This window comes from Benincasa hispida, chromosome 9 (assembly GCF_009727055.1).
Source record: "Benincasa hispida cultivar B227 chromosome 9, ASM972705v1, whole genome shotgun sequence".
In the NCBI taxonomy this organism is placed as follows: Eukaryota; Viridiplantae; Streptophyta; class Magnoliopsida; order Cucurbitales; family Cucurbitaceae; genus Benincasa; species Benincasa hispida.
In genome coordinates, this window is record NC_052357.1 from 59,802,190 (window position 1) to 59,824,819 (window position 22,630).

At 33.4% G+C, this 22,630-nt stretch overlaps 1 protein-coding gene across 2 annotated transcripts; it reads right to left on the reverse strand.

Annotated features, from left to right (window-relative positions):
• Window positions 1-15,185: 15,185 nt before the first annotated feature.
• LOC120085555 (filament-like plant protein 4) lies at window positions 15,186-20,990 on the reverse strand. Of its 2 annotated transcripts, XM_039041584.1 has the most exons (6): window positions 20,649-20,990; window positions 19,272-19,373; window positions 18,844-19,063; window positions 16,309-18,730; window positions 16,022-16,079; window positions 15,186-15,867 (listed from the first exon to the last, which is right to left on the reverse strand). In XM_039041584.1, the coding sequence occupies exons 2-6, from the start codon at window positions 19,365-19,367 to the stop codon at window positions 15,436-15,438; spliced, it is 3,228 nt and encodes a 1,075-aa protein (XP_038897512.1). In that variant the 5' UTR covers window positions 19,368-19,373; window positions 20,649-20,990; the 3' UTR covers window positions 15,186-15,435. The 2 variants fall into 2 exon arrangements, with proteins under 2 accessions (XP_038897512.1, XP_038897511.1); XM_039041583.1 differs by lacking the exon at window positions 20,649-20,990 and having other exon boundaries at window positions 19,272-19,379.
• Window positions 20,991-22,630: the final 1,640 nt, after the last annotated feature.

The following is a 22,630-nucleotide window of genomic DNA, read 5'->3' on the forward strand; positions in this document are numbered from 1 at the left end:
TTAAATTCTATAACCTGGTACGCCATCTGCTCAGCGTCAAAAGTTCATTGGCTTTACTGTGAAGCTTTCTTGCTAGCCACCAACTTGGTCTTTGATTTGACTTCCACCATCCATGCGTCATATCATTCACCATCGCATGAGACTACGAACTATGTGATTCCTATATTGCTGTTGAGAATTTTTTGCGATCGCATAAGAAGATTTTCTGCACCTAAAAAACACGATTTTTATAACTTTTGTAAATAGAGAGACTTTATGCGTGTATGATCGCATGATATAATTATTTTCATAAATTTCTCATCAAGTTATCGTATTTTCAAAGATTTTTCCTAATTATTTCATATAAAAGAGACAAAATAATTTGTATTTCTACAAGTTATCAGTCATCTCATGTTAGAAACACTTTATTTCGTTGCAAACAATCATTTTAACCTCGGTATCAAAGGAAAATGACGCAAAACCTTATATGGAATTTTTTTAGCCCTTGCCATCGTTAACTTTATATTGAGACTCACCACAAACTGGACATTATTGCCATTCTGCAAATTCTTTCCAATCTAGTACAAAATCGTGTTTGCACACATGAATGGGCCCATAACCTCGCCCTAAGTCTCGTAATTTTTGTTTAGCTTCATAAAAGGAAGTAGGTATAGTGGTGCTAATTGTAAACACTGCTTTTAGTAATTCGAGCAATATGTCAAACGATTTGTTACCAAAAAGTTCAAAAAAGAAAATTGTGAATCACCAGGGTAAATTACATTACGTGCTTCAGTCATTAAATCCTTGAATAAGTTTGTGGTATCTCTTTATTGACCATTAGAGGGTATTTCATTCTCGATCTCTTCTTCATTTGCATCTTCATTTCCAATTGGAACTTGTATGACTTTCAAAACCTCCCCATAAGTTGACTGACTCTCCATGATATACCCATTCATAGTAAGAGGGAGATATTCCATATGTTAGTAGATGTCGCTCCACACCATCAAATGTTTCCCACATTAAATTCATATAATTCTTGCAGGGACATCTTGTTCGTCCAGAATCATTAACATGAAATTTTGCCACATCTAAAAACTGGGATACTCCTTCTCTATACTCGGCCAATAATTTATTTCTAAGTTTGATCTATTCTTTATTCATCCTTAAAGTTAAACCTTTTCTGACCAACTTGTAGTCCAAAATAAATTAGAACTTGTATTATTTAGACAATGAGTTGTGGTTAATTGTTTAAAAAAGTCATTACACTTGAATAACAAACCAAATTATTTATGGTTGAGCTTTTTCATAAATCTAATGAACCTGAGGAATTGAGAATGAATAAAAGATGTAATTTAGGCTATCGTCGAGACTCACCAACGAGATTTCAACAAATTTCAAAGTTTTTTTTTTTTATAAATATTCCTTATCATCAACCTTATCCTTTTTCGTATACATTCACCGTTTAAATGAATTGACTCGTTTTCTTTCCAATAAGCCGTCAATTCAACTCTTTTTCATCCTATTCTAATTATGAGACAAGAAGAACCAGATTTCAAAATACAACCAAGCACATGAAGGAAATCGGACATGAGGATTTCCATGAGCAGCGGAATGATCATTCAAAATTTCATTCGTATTTGAACATACACAATTACAATCAAGAAACGGAAACTAACTGGTCATGCAACCTACGAAATTACAACATGCTTTTCTACAAGATCAAGGGATAAAATAAAACATACCTTTGAAGACTCATCTTTAAATTCCCTTGATCACGAACGCTCGAACAATCAGCAAGACAACAATCACGAACTCAGCGATCTCCAAGATCATGAACACAGCGAACAGCCTCCAAAAACCTCGAACTATGTCGAGTTGAGTACGAAACCACCACAATGGATACCTTGGTATTCTCGGTGTGAGAATCCAGAAGAGACCGGTTAGAGGAAGAGACCGGAGGAAGAACAATCGTGTAAATGATTGAGCAAGTGGGAGAAGACATTGGTCTATCATATAGACGATGCCCAATCGTTTAACAAATGTTATTCGATCACTTAGCAAAAGCTCTGCGATTGTTTAGCTATCGCCCAGCTGAGCGAACTATCATATAGAGTCACTCCACGATCGTTTAATCTTTCTTCAGCTATCGTTTAGTGAATCTAATCCACTTGACAGCCTTTCCGTGAGTGATTTTTCGAGAATGGAAACTCTTTCAACAACTTTAGCAAATCTACTAAATTTAGGAAAATATTTTTCTTTTATCTCACGGCTACCATGAAACTACCAATAACCTCCCACTCAATTGATTATTAGAGAAAAAGATATAATTATCCAATAATTAATATTATTATAAATATATATGATAACCAACTTAGCATACTATATTTATAACCTATAGTTTTAATATTTCATCTCATGAAACATATAAACCATAGCTCTTTTTCTATTTCACGGTACTTAATGTAAATCTCATTTACATTAATCCTCCACTTGATGTATCTCATACATCACACAGATCATATCATATATAATCGAATTACCTCTTGTCAATTTGAACATTTCAAATCAACACCAAGAACTGATTCTCAACTTGAATCCATTGAGCTACCAAGAGGACCTTATGAACCTGTAACTCAAAGCTCCAACAGTACATGAATAACTGACTAAACTCTTTAGTCACGGGATCCACCATCCGTTAACTGCCAGACACTTCACTAAAGTTCGACAGCTGAATTCTCCTTATGTGTCCATATCACCAATCAACAGTGTGATTACCCTTAACAAATTACTCATAAGTACAGCTGGGTCAATAACCGTTATGCCCCTATAGTTACATCTAACTCCTTCACTACCATTGATCCCTCCAATGAACATAAGTCATAGTTCTATTATGACTGAGTCTTATTTCCAAAGAGACGTTATGGCCACTATGCTTAAGACTCGAAATCAGCCCTTAAGGGAGCGATCTATCTACTTACCCCTGCTTCAGGGAAGAAGTGAATTCCATCTTGTGTAACTAAGTTCCCAGCTCCCAAATCAGATAAATCTCCAAAAATGTAGGTCTGTTGAATTGGCAATCTAGCCACTCTCACCCATACTAATCAAAGGACCATCCTCAAAGGCAAGAGTTCCTAAAACACTCAGGATTGAGGTCATGTCATATATGGTCGTTTAGGTGAGATGTAAGTCTTCAGTATCAACGGCGTTATATATAGAGACTATTCATCTCATGGTCCGGTCTTATACAAACTCTTTGTATAGGACACCCCCGCTCACATGTCTCCACATGAATGGTTAGGATCTACCATCTATAGTAGTTCACAACATTTACAAACCTTTACAAAGCGAGCCGTATTTGTAGTGTACAAGGATCAAGTATCCCTCCTTAATCCTTATACTACATACCTATTTAGGTTATCACTTAAGGCATGATCCACTTATATATCTCATATACATGCTTAAGTTTACATACAATAACCATGGAGCTTTGTTTATTAGAGATGAGTAAATGCCAGATAAAATAATTCTTATTTTATTCATAACAATGTGTATAGATTACAAACTACGAGACTCTGGGAAAATTAGGACACCAACCCCAACAGCACAGCCATCAAGAGGAAAGAAAAATACACTATCAGTTTGCATAAACAAGAGTCTTTAGTAACAAAAGAAATATGGATGCCCGACCAACATAACAATAGGGATTTTCTTTGTATGAACAAACGGTAGTTCTTAATTATGAACTTAAATTTAAACCAAAAAGAGAACCAAAGACATATAAATGATCGAATACAACCAATAACCAACCATTTTATGAAACTAGAGAAAACAAAGTACACTGTCTATCCACAACACTTAAAAATTCTGCTTTTTTTTTTTCCTTTTGATAATAAAACAATAGGCAATATACAAATAAGGTTGTCACATTTTCCCTATCAGAGCCGCCCTCAACCCTAAAAATTAATATCCAACAAGACTCAAAAGCTAAAGCCAAAGCCTAAAGGAGTAGAGAAATGTGACATGGGAACAATTTAAAGCTTGAGAACAAAAGTTAAAGAAAGAGAGAGAGATTACCTGAGATGAAAAGGGTGTAGGCGCAGTGGAAGAAACTAGGGGTGTTCACGAATCGGTTCGGTTCATTTTGGGACTCAAACCAAATCGAACAGCAAATTTTAAAAAGTGTATTTTCTGAAATCGAACCAAACCACATGTTTGATTCGGTTCGGTTTCACTTTTTTTTTTGTTTTGTTTTTTAAAAATTTTTATGTTTTTCATATTTTCTAAATTTCTATGATTTGAAATAGTGTATTTAAAAATATAGTTTTGATGGTTAATTTTGAAATTTAAAAACAATAAAAATTAAAATATTTAATGTTTAATAATAACAATTACAATTAGGCATTATTTGGTACTACTAGTCTAGATTATTAATAACACTACAAGTTCAACAACAAACTTAAAACTTATTCCAAAGCCCAAAAATATAGATACTATAAATATAAAAGTTCTTATTCTACAAACAATAACATAAAATGAAATAACTTTTATTTATATTTATATTTTTTATTTTTAATATATTTATTAAAAAGTGGTTCGGTTTAGTTTCAAATCAATTTTCAGATTTGAAACCGAACCGAACCGCAATAATTATCAAACTAAACCGAACCATATTAATTCGGTTTCGATTCGGTTCAATTTTAGCGATTTCAATGATCACCCCTAGAAGAAACAATGTGGCGTTCGACGGGGCGGAGCAAAGCGGCATTCGACGAGCAGCAGAAGAGATCAAATTAGAGAAGAAGAATGATTGATCAGATTTTAGATCTAATATCAAATTTTTAGAGTTACTAATTTTCGACGATATATAGTATCTGTCGTGAGTTAGTACATAACTCCTGACGTCTATTATAAGCAGTCGAAAGATAGGTACTAACTCTCGGCGAGTACTATATGGCGTTGGGAGTTAGTAATTACTCCCGATGGGTGCTACATATTGTCTGGAAAATGCCTATCTCCCAACCATCTAACCTCTAACAAGGTCTTTTTAGCACTGAGAGAGACCTTTTTTCCTTGTAGTGACCATGGAATTGGATATTTTTATTTGCAATATTTAAAAACGTTTAAGTCATTTTTTTTTATTTTTTTTTTAAAAAAAGTAGGGATTTCAACTATATATGTGTTGTCACCCCTAAAAGAATGATTGGCTAGTTATCGAATATTGGCTACCAATAATTCAACTACACGAATCTTTGTTATTCACTTTGAGGTTTGAGATTTGATCTTCTTGTCCTACAATATTGTAAAAAAAAATCCTACAATGTTGTAAAAAAAGATATTGGCATATTATGCTCACCAATGCCAAATGTGTACTTTGTAGAAATAATTTTCTCCTCTTTTCTTATTTTATTGGGCTTTTTTTTCATCTTAAAGAGAGAGGTTTGCAGAAGATTGAAAAGGAGGCAATTTGATTAGTTCAAAAAGTAAAAACTTAAAAGAAGAAACAGAAAGATATTATAAATATCATAAAATAGATGCCCAATGCATAGTGTCCTAAAAGCCATGTATCATTTTTTATATTGTCTATGTGCCTTGTAATAATTCATGCTTGGTGTCCATGTAAGTCCACATCCTACTTGCCACTTAACCTGTAAATAGTAACATTTTATGGATCACAATAGAATGCACATTGATCCGTGTGCCCGTCATGCTCCTCATTTTCACAACATGTTATCAGCACGAGCTCCTGTCATTTTTTTCCCGCTAAAGGTAGGTCCTAAAGGTATTTCATTTTTTCTCTCTTCGTTATAATTAATAGATTTAATATTATTTTGCATATTTAATATCTATTAAATTTCTAACATGATAACAAAGCTTGTTATGAGCAGATGCACTTGAGGCTACAAGATTTCAAATCAGTAAGTGATTACAAATTCGCATTATTTAAAATTAATTCGAGATTGTTATTATCCAGAGAGAAAATTACTGATGTTGATATGTTAGAGAAGATATTTTCTACATTTCATGTCTCGAATGTGCTCCTGCAACAGTAATATCAAGAGAAAGGTTTTAAACAGTATTCTAAATTAATTTCATGTCTTCTCATGGCCGAACAAAATATTGAGTTATTGATGAAAAATCATGAATCTCGGCCAACCAGAACGACACCATTCCCTGAAGTGAATAATGTGAATGTTAATAGTCATAGTCGAGGTCGTGGTTGTGGTCGTGGTCAAGGTCATGACCGTGGTAGAGGAAGAAATTATTATTATTTTCGTGGTGGTCACTCTAATCATTTAAATTTCAAAAGAACCACACAAAACGATAATCACATAGGAAAAGCTCCACAAGATAAAAGTTCAAAAGGTACATGTTCCAATGACCGTGGTATAGGAAATACCTACGATGTGAAATGACTGGACATTGATCGCGTACATGTCGTATGTCAAAAATACTTAGTTGACCTCTATCAAATCTTCCTGAAGGAAAAAGAGAAAAATGTGGAAGAAAATTTTGCATACCAGGATAATGACATATTTGACCCATCCCACATGACAAATTTAGATGTGGCGGACTTTTTTGAATCTCCTGAAGAGAAGCTTGGCACAGTTGGTGGAACACCAAGTGTTTCTTTTGACTTTGAGAATATCTAGACTTAATGTTGTCGTTTTCTTTTATCTATCTTCATTTTTTTTTTTAGTAACTTTTGTATATTTTAAGTGTTGTTTTTCTTATTGTAATTATTTTCTTTCAATGAAGAAACATGGATCATTTTCATATGTTGGGTGTTTCAAAAATGAGCAAAAAAGATTTATGTCTAGCAGACATTGCAACTATACATACAATACTTACAAGTAAAAAATACTTTTCAAAACTGACAATGCTGGAAGCAAAAGTCAATATGATATCAAGTTCTGCAAATCTGATCGAAGGTTTTGGAAAATCAAATATTATTTTGCCTAGAGGAACAAAATTTACAATTGACAATGCATTGTTCTCTAGTCAATCAAAGAGAAATCTTCTAAGTTTTAAAGATATATGTTGCAATGGTTATCATATTGAGACTGATAGTAAAAGTAATGTGGAATATTTGTATATCGTATCCACTGTCTCAAATGAAAAACGTATATTGGAAGAGTTGTTTACTTCATCTTCTGGATTGTATTATACTCATATACGAGTAATTGAAACATATGCAACAATGAACCTAAAGCTCATGAATCCATATATATTTACAATTTAGCATGACCGATTGGGTCATCTAGGATCTATAATGATGAGGAGAATTATTGAGAATTCAAATGGATATCCATTGAAGAGCCAGAAAATTCTTCAATCTAATGAATTATCATGTGATGCTTGCTCTCGGGGAAAATTGATAATTAGACCATCACCAGCTAAAGTGGGGACTAAATCACTTGCATTTTTAGAACGAATTCATGTTGATATATGTGGATCTATTAATCCACCAAGTAGACCAATTAGATATTTTATGGTATTAATAGATGCATCCAGTAGATGGTCACATGTGTGCTTATTATCAAGTCGAAATCTTGCATTTGCAAGATTACTTGCTCAAATAATTAAGTTAAGAGCACAATTTCTTGATTATACAATTAAGACCATTTGTCTCGATAATACTGGTGAATTTACATCCCAACTTTTGATAACTATTATCTGTCAATTGGGATAAGTGTTGAACATCTTGCAGCTCATGTTCATATACAAAATGGTTTAGCATGATCATTTATAAAACGTTTGCAATTAATTGCGAGACCATTACTTATGAAAGCTAAGCTTCCTTCATATGTATAGGGACATGCTATTTTGCATGCAGAGTCACTTGTATGCATTAGGGCAGTAGCTTATCATAAGTACTTGTCATTACAATTGGCTTATGGACATGAGCCAAATATTTCCCATATGAGAATTTTTTGATGTACAGTATATGTTTTAATTGCTCCACCACAATGCACTAAGATGGGTCCTCAGAGGAGGTTAGGAATATATGTTAGATATGATTCCCCATCAATTATCAAATATCTTGAACCCCTGACGGGTGATGTATTTACTGCGATTTGCTTATTGTCATTTTAATGAGATAAAATTTTCGAGATTAAAGGGAGGAATTAAGAAATTGGAAAAAGAAATTACGTGGTTATTGTCTCATTTAAATCCCTGTATCAATGTGAACTTGAAATGCATAAAATAATTCATTTGCAAACTATAGCAAATCAATTACCAAATGAATTTATAGATGCTAGACTAAGTCACATATACCAGTTGAAAATGTTGCATCAAAAATTAATATCCCAACACAACAAGTTGTCGCAAATGAGTCTAGAACACGCCAGAAGCGTGGTAGACCAGTGGGTTCCAAAGATAAAAATCCTCGAAAACAAAAAATAATTAATAGTGAAAAAGACTTGGTTGAGAATGTCAAGACCCATGAAGAAATCATCGACATGACTAGTGAGGAAGGTGAAATACCTAAAGATAATAATGAGATTTGAATAAATTATGTCATGACAGAAAAAAGATGGAATCGAACTAATGTAGTTATTGACAACATTTTTGCGTATAATGTTGCTTTTGATATTATATCTGAAAATGAGGATACTGAATCAAAATCTGTTGAAGAATATCGACATAAAAAAGATTGGCTTCAATGGAAAGAAGCAATTGAAGAAGAATTAAACTCACTTTCAAAACATCAAGTTTTTTGGACCATTAGTCTGAATACCAAAAGGTGTCAAATCTGTGGGATACAAATAGGTATTTGTAAGACAAAGAAATGAAAATAAGGAGGCCACAAGATACAAAGCAACACTAGTTGTACAAGGTTTTTCACAAAGATCTGGTATTGATTATGAGAAGACATATTCTCCAGTAGTGGATGCAATTACACTAAGATATTGATTGTGTATAAAAGTTTGGGTATGCATCTTATGGATGTAGTCACAGCATATTTATATGGTTCTCTCGATAATGATATTTATATGAGAATCCCAGAAGGATCTAAGATAGTTGAAACATATACATCAAATTCCCGGAAATGGTATCCAATAAAGTTACAGAGATCACTATATGGATTGAAACAATCAGGAAGGATGTGGTACAATCGTCTAAGTGGATATTTATTGAAAAAATGATATCAAAATAATCCAATATGTCTGTGTGTTTTTATAAAGAAATCATAATCATAATTTGCTATTATAAATGTATATGTTGATGACTTGAATATAATTAAAACTCCTGAAGAGCTTTCAAAGGCAATAGAATATCTTAAGAAAGAATTTGAGATGAAAGATCTCAGAAAAACAAAACTTTTCCTTGGTTTGCAATTTGAGCATTTAGCAAATGGAATATTTATTCATCAGTCAATTTATACAAGAAAAATTTTGAAAAGATTTTATATGAACAAAGCACATCCATTAAGTATTCCAGTGGAAGTCCGTTCATTGGATATAAAGAAAGATATATTTCGACCTTGAGAAGATAATGAAGAACTTATTGGTCCTGAAGTACCATATCTTAATGCAATTGGTGCACTTATTTCTAATAATACAAGACCATATATTGCATTTCAGTAAATTTATTAGTTAGATATAGTTCTTCTCCTATAAAAAGACATTGGAACGGAATTAAGCTTATACTCCATTATCTCTGAGGAACAATCAATATGGGTTTGTTTTATTCAAATAAATAAAAATTTGTTCTAATTGGTTATGCAGATTTTGGATATTTATATGATTTACACAAAGCTAGATCTCAAACAGGTTATCTGTTCACATGTGGAGGAACTGTTATATCATGGCGATCGGTGAAACAGATCACAATGGCCACTTCCTCAAATCATGTTGAAATTCTTGCAATTCACAAGGCTAGTCGAGAATGTGTACAGCTAAGGTCAATGACTCAACACATTCATGAAACGTGTGACTTGTCTTCTAATAAAAAGCTTCCAACAATATTATAAAAAGACAACACAACTTGCATAACCCAAATCAAAGGAGGATATATTAAAGGAGATAAAACAAAGCATATTTCATCAAAGTTTTTCTACACTCATGATCTTTAAGAAAATGGCGACATTACTGTACAACAAATTTGTTTGAAGGATAACCTGGCAGATTTATTTACAAAGGCATTACCAACCGTAACTTTTGAAAAATTGGTGCATAACATTGGAATGCGGCAACTCAAAGATCTTAAGTAATATTTTCATGAGAGAGAGTAAATATATTGTATTCTTTTAGGAGTATGTATTATTTGAAATATATACTCTTTTTCCTTCATTATGGTTTTTTTCTTATTGGATTTTTCCTAGTAAGGTTTTAACGAGACATATTTCATATACATATATGGGAATCTAAAGGGGAGTATTATATTATAAAATAGATGTCCAATGCTTAGTGTCCTAAAAGCTATATGTCATTTTTCATATTGTCCATGTGCCTTGTAATAATTCATGTTGGTGTCCATGTAAGTTCACATTCTACTTGTCAATTTGTCAATAAATGTGGCATTTGATGGATCTTAACATAATGTACATTGATCATTTTTCTCGTCATGCTCCTCATTTTCACAACAAAAGGCAATTTTTTACATTATTTAAAAATAATATGAATGAGAGAATTTTTTAGATATGCAGGCAGTGGAATTATAATATATTAATATTAATATATTTGAGATAAGATAAATGATTGAAATATTTGTCTCGATGTTAATATCTCCATATTTAAAGGATTCAACGTCAATATTAAGAATTAATAGATATTTTTTATATCTTTTATAGATACATGATAAAACTTAACAATGGGGTATTCAAATAACCCGACAACTCGAATAACCCGGACTACCCAATCCAAAATATAAGGGTTTAGTTGGGTTAGTTTTGTTCTTGGGTTGGGTTGGGTTAAACTTTTTCTATTTTTGTTGGGTTGGATTGGGTCGTGAGTTGGCTAAAAAAATTTGGATTGACCCAACCCAACCCGAATTTTATATATATTAATAATATATATTTTTCTTTGTTTAAAGTTTGATTACTTTGTATTGATTAATTTTTGAATTTTCAATATTTTTTCAAAAATTGTTATGATCTTTGTCTTTGTTGAAAGTTTCCAATAAATATCATAGATATGTGGTATTTAACATTTGAGTTTTATGAAATTTTAGTTATTAGTCATGTGTTGTATATAAATTTACATATTTTAAATTAAAAAGAAAAAAATAAGTTATAACCCGACAACCCAGCCCGACTTTTAAGGGTTGGGTTGAAGATTTTATTTGGGTTATTTGGGTTGTCAACCCAACCAACATGAATTTTTGGGTTGATCCTAAAAAACACTTTCAATCCAACTCATGTACACCCCTATTTAACAAACTTTCAGTCCATATCGATATGTTATTGATATATCTTTCATCTTGTAAAATTGAAATTTTAATATCGAAAAGGATATTTTAAATTTTTTATACTTGGATAAGATAACATTGTTTAGTTTCTAGTTTTTCTTATTTTGCTCCTTTCATTGTCCCATCCAATCTCTCACTGTTACTTCCACATTCATGCAAGATTTCCTTGTTCTCTTCCCAAGATTCTCTCTCTAAATAGTAATCTCCCATTTTCAAATTTCTAATTTCATATAAGTTGAAAATTTTGTCATATTTCATACATAGCAAGCATTCATGTACATTAATTTGACAACTAATATATTATATTATGCTTCACCTCAAGTTGGAATTATTCTAAAACGCGTGGGATTTATACTTCTTTCCCTTTTTTCTTTTTTATTTAAGAATATTTCTGAACTTTATCGATCGTTTTGAAAATGCTCTTTGTTACCCTAAACCTTTTCTTAATTTTTCAAGACTATCTTCAAAATATAAATTTTTTAAAATTTTTCATAGAAATTGAGACATGAATGGTGTGACGATGACTTAAGAAAACGATATCATGATGTTCGGATTTCAATTCCTTTTAAGAGTCTTCCACGCCATTTCATCTCATTGTAAAGATAGTTTTGAAACATTTATAGAAGGTGAACTAATAATATCAAGAGGAGATAAACATTTTTTAAACAAAGAGTATAATTTAGGGGTTTTTTTTCCTTTGGTTGTAGTTTAGCCCTATTTTTGTTTAGATATAACTAAGATTTTCAATGGGGAGAACTCCACTTATTAAATTTCTCATGTTTAAATGTTCATTACTCTCAGAATCTCTTAGTCCCAATTAAATTTACTTTAAAGAATTTGAAGGCATGAAACCATGCCCAATGCTTTGAATTAATTAATTAACTAATACAACGAATGGGATCTCTTATTGAATAAATAATAAAGGAGAGTGAAGAAAGGCAATTCAAGTCTTAATCACTGATTCACTCTTAGTGTTAATCCTGAAATTAATGCATTTCTTTAACATTATTGCATCTCTTATTAAAGAGAAAATTTGGAGGATGGGCAAAAAAGAAATATAATAAATAAATTAAATTTGACATAAGAATAAAAAGGGGAAAATAAGATTTTAAAGATGTAGAAAGGACAGAGTGGTTAAGATTATGAGTATATGAACCCTTAATTATTAATATATAGTTCACTGAACAAACATAGAATATACATATTCTTTTTATCTAATAAAAAAGAAAAAAGAAAAAAAAAACAATTGGGATTATCATCAACCACAGACCAACGCTCGTGATTGCATCAAATCAAGTAGCTCCCATGTCACTTTATGAATTTACTAATTTAATTCTTTCTTTTTAAACTTATGGGTCTAAATTTAAATTCAATAAAAACAAAACAACATGTTGTCTACTAATCCACAACTTTTAGAAAAAGAAATATATATATACACACATAAATAATATCCCACACTATAGATTAAACTTTAGACATATAAAAACAAAACCATATTAATTGAGAAAAGATATAGATAGGTTATAGCATTATAAATACAACCACAAAATTAATTTAGGATTCAATTTCTGAGAAATTAATGTGTCTTTTCATATGAAATGGGATTATTATTTGTTCAAAATATGAGAAGATGGGTTTTGGAAATTGGCCCTCACAAAGTTTTTTCTTTGCTTTATTAAATGAATGGCATCTGTATTATATTAATATCGAGTCGGGTCGGTTTTGAAAATGTTTGGTGTTTAAGTAGAAGAAATAAGGGTAGGAATAAGAAAAGTGTCACATGTCGGGAAGTTGGGTGGGTTGTAGGGGTATCCCTTGCCGGATTTCAGCCCTTATGTTTGATTGTTTTGCCACCCATAATTTCATACATTAAATCTTAAATCTTTAATATTCCCACGTGGATAGATTCAACGTAGATTATATTAAAGGTAATCTCCATTATTAGTATAAATTTACGGAAGTTAAATTAATAATATTATATGAAAGTCTTGAAAATGGTTTTATGAGGAGATAAATCTCATCGAAAATGGTGGAGGGAAACATTATTATTTTTATATAATCATATGGGTATTAATTTGTATGGGAAACATTATAATTTCTAGTTTTGAATACCAATTATTAATTAGGAAGGGGCTTTGCTTGATATTTACTGCTCTGTCTCTTCATCACAAACATATATGTATTGAAATAATATTAATGCACTTGAAAGGGGGCCTTTTAATGCTCTTTCAACTTAATCCGTACATATAACAATTGCAATAGCGATTCTAAGGATCATCATTGAAGAAAATAATACAATTCCTCGTGTCTTCTTCTACTCCACTTCATTACTCAATAGATTTCAAATAATTCTTGATATATTTGCAATTTGAAACTAATTTTTGTCTATTATGCATCCAACCGACATATTGATCATATATTATACCATTCAATCTCCATCATTGCTTAGCTTGTATAAGTGTATAACTAAACAGAAATTAAGAACATTGGCCTTATTAAGATTATATGTATGGGATAAGTCTTTTTGATATCTAACTAGTTGTGTTGGATCCAAATGTCCAACTAAACTTGATAGAATTGAATTGAATAGGATAAGTGGAGTAAGAGATTTGAATCTCTAACCAACCCTAGCAAATTGGAATTAGAAACTTTTAGATATGAGAACTCTTAATTCTTAATCACTAAAAGTTCCCAATCAATATGATTTCAACCCTAAGGATTAGATTAGACAATTTTTTTAAGATCAAAACTCTTGAAAATTCATTACCCAAGATTTGAACGATCAATCTCATTTGAATGTTCTTGGCATTCAACTCAGTACATGAATTACAAAATTCAAAAGGCTCTTCTCGCTAACTTGAAAGAAGCACAAAGACGAAATTTGATTTATCGTAAAACTTTGTAACACAACTTAATGGCAAGATTTTATATAGCTTCCCAGTGAAATTCTAATGACACGTCATTAATCATAACAAAAATACAAAAATATCCCTACTTACTATGTCATAAAAATGATAAAATTGAAAAATACTAAAATTACATCAAAGTTATGAAATAAAACATAAATAACAATATGATGCTCTGGACGATTCATATCATCAAACGTACATAATAATTTGATTTTTTTTATCCATTATTAAATGAAATATTTATTTTTATCTTTATGACCAAAGGTCCAAAACATAAATGAGGAAAATTATTATTACGATTTTTTTTATCTTATGGACTCTTTATGAATTGGTTGAAACAAGTTATAATGTAGTTCGTGCAGAACTTGTTAAAAATGGAAAGCATTCTGTTGGGGAAAAAAATGGAAATTTATCTAGATAATGATCGAGTGACATTGCTACATTTCACCCACTCTGAGCTAGTTTGATCATAAAGTCAAAGGGCCTTTTAATTAATGGAAGGCGGTTAATAATAATTGAAGCAAGATACTTGCATGGTTATGGATTGAAGAACTGTATAAATATACAGTGTACTGTTTTTGTACAGCATACTTCAACTACGGACCAACAGTTTTAGCTGTCATTGATTTGGTTGAACTGAACCATGTGATTAAATTACCCCACATGGTACTGCCTATGCTCCTATACTTCATGTGCCTTGTTTATCCCTGCAATTACATACCCAAAAATCCAATAAAACCAAGACCCAATTGAATCCATAATTTGATTTATAAAAGTCCAGTCCAAATCGCACCTAAGAATCATTGTTAAAAGTAAGAATATATTTGCATTACATGTGTTCCAGTTCAAAAAAAACCACGCTGAAGGGGGAGAGAAACACAAAGAAGAAGAAAAGAAAGAAAATTTTAACAGATGTGAATATAATGTACAGCATTAGGTACATACAGAAGCTAGAAGAGGCCTTTGAAAGCATCATTTTATGTGCTAACTTTTACGACATAGAGCTCCCAAAACTGACTTCCCATCTAAAAATCTTAGATGTCTATGTTTGGTTTTTTTTTTTTTTTAATCTATTTATATTATTGAATGAAATATTTTAAACAGAATCATATCATCATGCAAGAGAGTAGCACGCCTAATGACTGTTCTTTCCTTTCGAGGAGAAGAATCGACTAAAGCCTCGAGTTTGTTTCTCTGGAGTTGGAGCAGAGGAGGAGGAAGAGGAGCTTGACTTGGTTGGTCTGTGTTTTGGTTGTTTTGAATTGATAGGTGATCTCAAGAAGCTTCCTCCTTCGCCATCAGAAGCACTACAAGGGGATTCTGCACCAATAATGGGCGTCATCGTAGAAGTGGCAGTATCCATTTCAGACCGATCGAGGTCCAGAAGATTGGTGCCACTTTTAGATGGTTCATCCTCCGTAAACTCTTCACCTCTATGACTTCTCTCGCTGAATGGAGATCCAGCAAAATCCGGTTGGGGTCGCAGAGATTTCAACTGCTTGCTAAGAAGAAAAATTGTTTCTTGACATTCTGCCAACTTCTCTGCAGCAGCAGTCAACTCTATCTCCTAATATTACAAGAGAATTACCAAGTTCAATAAACATTGCAGTGGCGTTTCCGAGGGGGGGGGCTCATTCGTTCCTGAATATGTAATGATGATAATTCTAGAGCGTTTCTGGAGATTAAAGCAATTTAAAAAAGGAAAAAGTATTCAACTTTACCTGGCTCTTCTGGGGATCAGCATCAATAGCTGAAGAACACATAGCGCAAACCTCATTCCTGCAATGCGAGACAGAGGAGATGAAAATTAGATTTGGAAACAAACTAAAATGAAAAAAGAAAACAGAAGGTCCATCTAACAAAATCAGACATGACGGGGAGGAATTGGATGGTGATATTTAGGACCAGTCATATAAATGTCCATCATCTAACGTTTTGCATAAATATAATTTATATAGGCGGCCGTTATGCTGTTTGAGCGCAACAGAGATATAAGTACAAGACTAACCTTTCTAGTTGCTCTTGCAGCTCCTGGCACTTGGACAAAGCTTCGTGATGATTCCTCTTCTCATCTTGAAGATCATTCTCCAAAGCTTCAGATTTAGCTCGTAAAAGATTTAGTTCAGTTTCCAAATCCTCTGCACGTGCTTCAAGTGACCTGTATGACTCTGCCATACATTTCAGCTGTGTTTCGGATAAGCTGTTTGACTTTTGAGCAAAAGCCAACTGTGATCTAGATTCTGCTAGCAGCTGCTCTGTTTCCTGCAGTTTACGTTTTGTTGCCTCAAGATCCTCCGTAGATCTTGCTAGGTCCTTTGACAGGTTCTCCTTGGCTAATTTTAGCTCTTCAATGTCCTCTGATGAGATTTTGGGTAATCTGGAATTTGATTCATAGCTGGAGACTAGATTTCCATCATAAGGAACTTCTAGATCAGAAGTTGGACTAGAAATATGGGAACAACCGTTTGTATATCTTTCGTCCAGTGAGTCATTTTGGACAACCTTGTGCTCTGGTAAAGCAACCTTATCAATGCAATCAGGACTATTAGTATCTCCATCAGAATCCTTGCATCCAATGAAACTAAATCTGAGCTCACTGGCTTCAGATAAAACATGAGACAGAATAATAACAAAGTCCACCAAACTAGTGTTTGCATGCACAATTTTACTAAAAGTGGCTGAGAATTCCTCAACTTTTTGACCCAGTCCATTCCCATCTGGAGATACTGTATCATGAACTCTGGAAGCTTCTTTCCCAAGGAACATAACGAATTCATGAATTTGTGTGATGGCAGCTTCCAGCTCTTGGCTCATAGGCTGATTGTGTGTAGCAAGCTTGGATAAAGCAATTTCTCTTTCTACTCCTAACCCAGCATCATCAGGATTGGCTTGCCTGTCACATGTCGTATCAGGGGATTGCACTTCAGAAACACAACTCAAACAACTGATTGTGGGTTGCTGAAGTGCATCATGAGCATCCTGCACAATGCATTTAATATCCTCCAAAATTTTCCCAGTATCCGCATCCTTTGAAATAGACTCAAAAATCATAGATATTCTTGATCGGAGTTTCAACAGAGGCAATCCATCGGAATCAGTGCACTCTGTTGACAGATCGACACTAGAAGATACAACATCTGTAGATGGACTTGAAACTAGAAGCTGTTCCGACTGGATACCATTGGACTCCTGGTGCACAACTTCAGAGGCCTTAAAGTTTGAACTATCTGAAGCAAGGATGGCTTCGTTTGGCTCATTTGATTGGCATGCCAATTTTTCCATTTCCAGAAAATCATCCATGAGCCCCAAGTGACTTCCACTTTCAGTTTTACTTAATTTCTCATTTCTCTTCTCCCTGAATTGGGAAATGTCAGAGGTTGCCGCTATGGATAAAGAATCTGCACAACTCTGGCCATCCTCATTTCCATCTTCAGACATAGAAGTCAAGCTGGGAGGATGGCTGGTGTTTTGGCATGAAAAGCCATCGGCAGTGTACTGAACAACAGACTTTGGGGAGCTTCTTTGGTGATTGCCATTTTGGAGTTGTGCCTCCAAATTTTGAAGCTTACTAGCTGTCTTGGCACACATACTCCTGGAAGTCTGCAATTCACTATTACGCTTTGCCAAAGCCTCTTTAAGCATCTTTGTTTCCTCCTCCATGGCTAACATTCGTTCTGTGAGGAACTCATTCTCCTTTTGGAATTTTAGTGCATTATCAAGGGAAAAGTCAGGCACAGATAACATATGTGGAGTTGGAGGCCTACTAGGTGACTTCCTTACTCGAGTGTCTCCATATTCCCTGCCTAAACTTTCAACCTCTAGCTTCATTTGAGCAAGTGCAGCAGGACCGGGCAATTTCTTCCGGACAAGACCGCGTAATCTTTGACATTCTGCTTCCAGTTTTGTTATTTTCTTGACACCTTCCAGGTGTTGCTTGTTGACTGCTTCAGCAGACCTCATACTCATATTCTTTTCTTCATTACGAATTTCTAGCTCCTTGGAAACTATATGTAATTCATATTTAAGTGAATTTATTTCTCTTTCACAAGATTCAATGTTGCCCTTCAGCAACTCAATCTCAGCCTCAGCTTGTGACTTTTCTTCACTTATTTTAATAAGCATGTTGGAACGTTCTTGTAATGACCTTGAAAGTGCAGCACTCTCAGCAGCAGACCTAAGAAGTTCTTGGTCTAAGTCTGCCATTTTCGATTCCAACTCAAGTTTAACTTTGTCCCACTGCTTAGTCTTGGTGAAAATAACGTCTTGCAATTTATGTTCATGTTCTTCTTTCAAATTTCTTATCTGTCTCATGCATTCCTTCAGAGCACCATCCAAATGTGATGCCCGATCTTCAGCAGTGAGCTTGGACAGTGTCACAGTCTCTAAATGGTTTTTTAATGCCAGAGCTTCTGCTTCAGCTTTCTCCCAACCTGTAGAGAAGGCATTGGTTTGTAACGAACCATACAGAATAAGCAGAAAATTCCAATTACCTCAAGTTTACGATAAATGTCTTCTCTCTCAATATACCAGCTAACTATAATACCTGAAACAGCTTCTTCAGCAACTTTAGCATGCTGTTTCACTAGGTTGTCCTTTGTAGTCATCTCTGACTGTGCAGCTGACAGTTTCTCATTGAGCTCTTTAATCTCATCCTCCAGTGTCTGGATTTGTTGATCGCGTGTTTTTACTTGATCCTCCAAACCAGTAAGATGTGAATACGACTCAACAGAGATTTGTACATAACTTGGCTTTTTAAAGCCATCCTGTACAAAGAAAGAACGAAAAGTGTTAAGAAAATTCGTTCAAGTTTAATACAAAATAAATTGCTATTACAAAAACAAATCCCACCACCATTATCTAAAATTACTGTGGGGAAGAAAGAGAATTATTGTAATAACAGTACTACTGAACAACCCCAGTGAACAGTAATGATTTAATAGATGGGGAGGGGATGTTAGTTTTGCTAATTACCTGATCACCCTGACTTCCAGCCGACTCTGATGCATTAGCCTTCTCTGCTGTCTTCTCAGATGATTTCTTCTTCCAGGGCCAACCTCGTCGGTCCATTCCAGGCTGCATAAATTGCAGTAACATATGGTAAATTGATCAAGTAGAAAAGGGAAAGAATAGACTACTCTGAAGCTCTAAACCAAGATTCCGTCAAAATTAGAGTCCCAAACTTCTAATGGCATCATCGCTTAGTGGATGCTGCCAGAGGTATTACTTGGTTCTTATTTATCTGAAGTGATACTTGATGTTTTCTATGACACATTGTATCTATTGCGTATGAAACGTGAAAGGAATTTATAAGAAAAAGAAAACCTCACAGTTTCCAGAAAATGGAAAGCCCAAATCAACAAGGTCAAATAAGGGTAGTGGCCAGTGGGCACAGATTAGGGGAAGTAACTGCGCAACTTTTTGCAGGAATGGAGTGATGAAAGTGTAAGGTTCCAAAAATGGAAATTCAATTCTTTAAGCCCACATTTTTAGCAACAAAACAGACCACATCCAAACGCCGTGTAAATGCTATTTATGAGACACAAACAACACCAGGATAAAAAGTAGCTACATAGATACACCAGAACAGGAAGAAATTTAAAGGATGGCAGTTAGAAACTCCACCACTCATCTCCAGAAAGCTAACTCATAATTTCAGAGGAGAAATTTAGTGGAATGATTCAGAAATAAGTCGAATGACTAAAAACGATTCAAATAGGCTTGCATGTTAACGATGTCTTTACTATCTATTTAGTAAAGGAACCATCGAGATCTAAGCAGAGAACCATTGCTAGACGAAGATCATCAAGTCCAGGAGACAATTGGCGTCTCTTGGAGATAATGTACAATTCTTTTATTAAAAAACAGAAGATAAGAGTAAACATAATTCACAAACACAAGAAAGAATCAATAATGTTCTCAGGCAAAGCGAGATCCAAATTAATTAGAAAATGGTCCAAAGTAGTTTAAGACTAACAGTAGTGATTTACAATAAACGCGGCGAAAAAATGCACTGATACCACACCATGAAAAAGACGGTTATCCGAATTCCAAGTTGAAATTAAAATCGCTCTACACTTGAAAACCAAATTTAATTAGAAGAAAAAGTGGAAGCAATTACCGACAGAACAGAAGAAGATATTTCCACCAAAGAAAAAAAAAATAAGAATCCACATCAAATTAGAGAAAGGGAAAAAAAACTCAGAAATGAAAAACATAGCGATTGCGAGAACAGAACAATTTCATAACCAAACAGACGCTCGCAGCGTCCTCCGAATTCGGAAGCGGCAACAAACACAAGCAAAAGCTCAAGAAGAAAAGAGAACGCAAAAGAACTCGAAATCGACTTACAAATAGAAATGCAGCTTGGAGGAGGAGGTATCAGATATGAGGTAGAAAAGAGGAAACACTCGGTTTAGAGAGAAGGAATAGTGAAAGCGTGAAAGTAAAGAAAGCGAAGCAGTTGAAATTCCAGCAATGAAGATCCAAAGCGAGGATTCGTTGATCGGCAGGCAGCGGCTGCGAAGGAAAAGTGACGGTGGCGAGGACGACAGCGACAACAACGGCGACGACGGTAGTGGAGCAGGAGCGGGAGGGTGGGTGAGAGAGGTGAAAAAATGAAAATATTCGGACTCGGTGTGTCCACTAAAAAAAGCCAGGACGTTGGAAAAGCTCCAAAACCATCTCCTTTTTAAATTTTTTTCCTCGACTTATTTGAAATTAAAATTTCCTTTTTATATCAAAATAATATTTAGAAGAATTTTAAATTTTAATATTCTTAATGAGAGACAGTCGAAAAAGAAAATTAAATTAAAAGAGAGAGAGAGAGAGATTTAGTTGGACAGATTTGACCATGGGATAAAAGGAATAATGACGGATGAGTCCCTCCCAGTCCCCGCGCCTGTTTTGCTGAAGAAGCTACACCTTAGCTGTACCCGATAGTTTAGAAAGTTCGATTTGTTAGTATTTACATTACGCTGCCACTATGGACCACCGTCACTCCTTCTCTACAGCTCATCTCTTTGTTATTTTCCCGTCATTTCGGCTACACTCCTCTACACCGCTTTTACTCTACATCCCCACCATCACAACCGTCCATTTCTCCTAAGTCAAACCCATCCCCTATTTTCCTTCCCCGCCTGGCCCACCTTAACATTAAATTTCTGCTCTCTGATCTTTTAGTTACCAACATACGGCTGCGATTAAAAGCTGCGTGAGATGTATCGTGTACATAATCCAAATTTTGCTTTAATTAATTAACGCCTTCGTGCTTTTTGCATAGTTGTAATGATTAATGTGGGTTGATTAAGCATCTTAATTTTTATAAATAAACTGATTTGCAGGAAATTTAATTTATATTTTATTTTCATTTCGGATTGATTTCTTTTTATTTCGGTAATTGGATTTGTAGATATGAATATTAATTTTTCACAAGAGGGTGATTAATTCCACAAATTTTCATCTAGAATTTTTTCGTTTAAGATATTAGATCCTTTTTTTTTTTTTTATCATTTTTATGCTTCCAAATTTTGAACTTAATCCTTGTCTAAGTTTAATATTATTGTCGGCCGGTTTTTCTTTTTTCTTTTTTTTTTCTTTTTTTCCTCTCTCCTCTTTTGTTTTTATTGCATTCTTAGTTGATTATTCTACTGTTTCATATTTTTGCTTCGGCTATTTTTTTTAACCATAAATTCTGTTTCTTTAAATGTAAAATCTAATACTTCATCTTTACTTTTGTAGCAATTTTCCAAATAATTCTTTTATGTTTTTAAAATCTTAATCTAATTCTTTATAACAATTTTTTGTTATGGTTGAAATTCAATCAAGAAAAGTTGGATGTGACGTTAAACTATAATCAAGTTGTTTTGTTTTTTAATGTATGAATTTAAACCGGGAAGGCTTACTCACGCTTTACTTGATTTTACCTTTTTTATTCTTTTTTTTTTTCACAGCACACTTTTGTATGATTTGATTTGTAATTTCAACATGAATTAGTCATTATGTTATAGAAAATATATCAGATAACAGGAAATTTTAATTTTATTTTATCCTTAAAAAAGCACATTTTTGTCTCCGAATTTTGTATTTAATTTTTATTTGATCCACTTATTTCAAGATTCACACTTTTAATTTTGATTTTTTACTTTATATTAATTGATTGAAGATAATTGTGAAATGAAATTTCAAAATTAATTTTAATAATAATGAAAAAACAATGAAACTCAATTAATTGTAAGTCTTTTAATTCTTTTAAATTAATTTTTAGTTATTGAAAAAATTCAAGTACTCTCTTTTAGATCCAAGAAACATCTCACGAGGCAATTCAAGTAAAC

What these genes read in the sequence shown, in the direction of transcription:
- LOC120085555 (XM_039041583.1), bottom strand. Translation starts at nt 19,379, where the DNA reads ATGCAGCCTGGAATGGACCGACGAGGTTGGCCCTGGAAGAAGAAATCA. An exon ending in CTGCAAGAGCAACTAGAAAG is followed by an intron (nt 16,080 to 16,308) that starts GTTAGTCTTGTA and finishes CTCGCATTGCAG; the next exon opens with GAATGAGGTTTGCGCTATGT. An exon ending in CTGATCCCCAGAAGAGCCAG is followed by an intron (nt 15,868 to 16,021) that starts GTAAAGTTGAAT and finishes TTGTAATATTAG; the next exon opens with GAGATAGAGTTGACTGCTGC.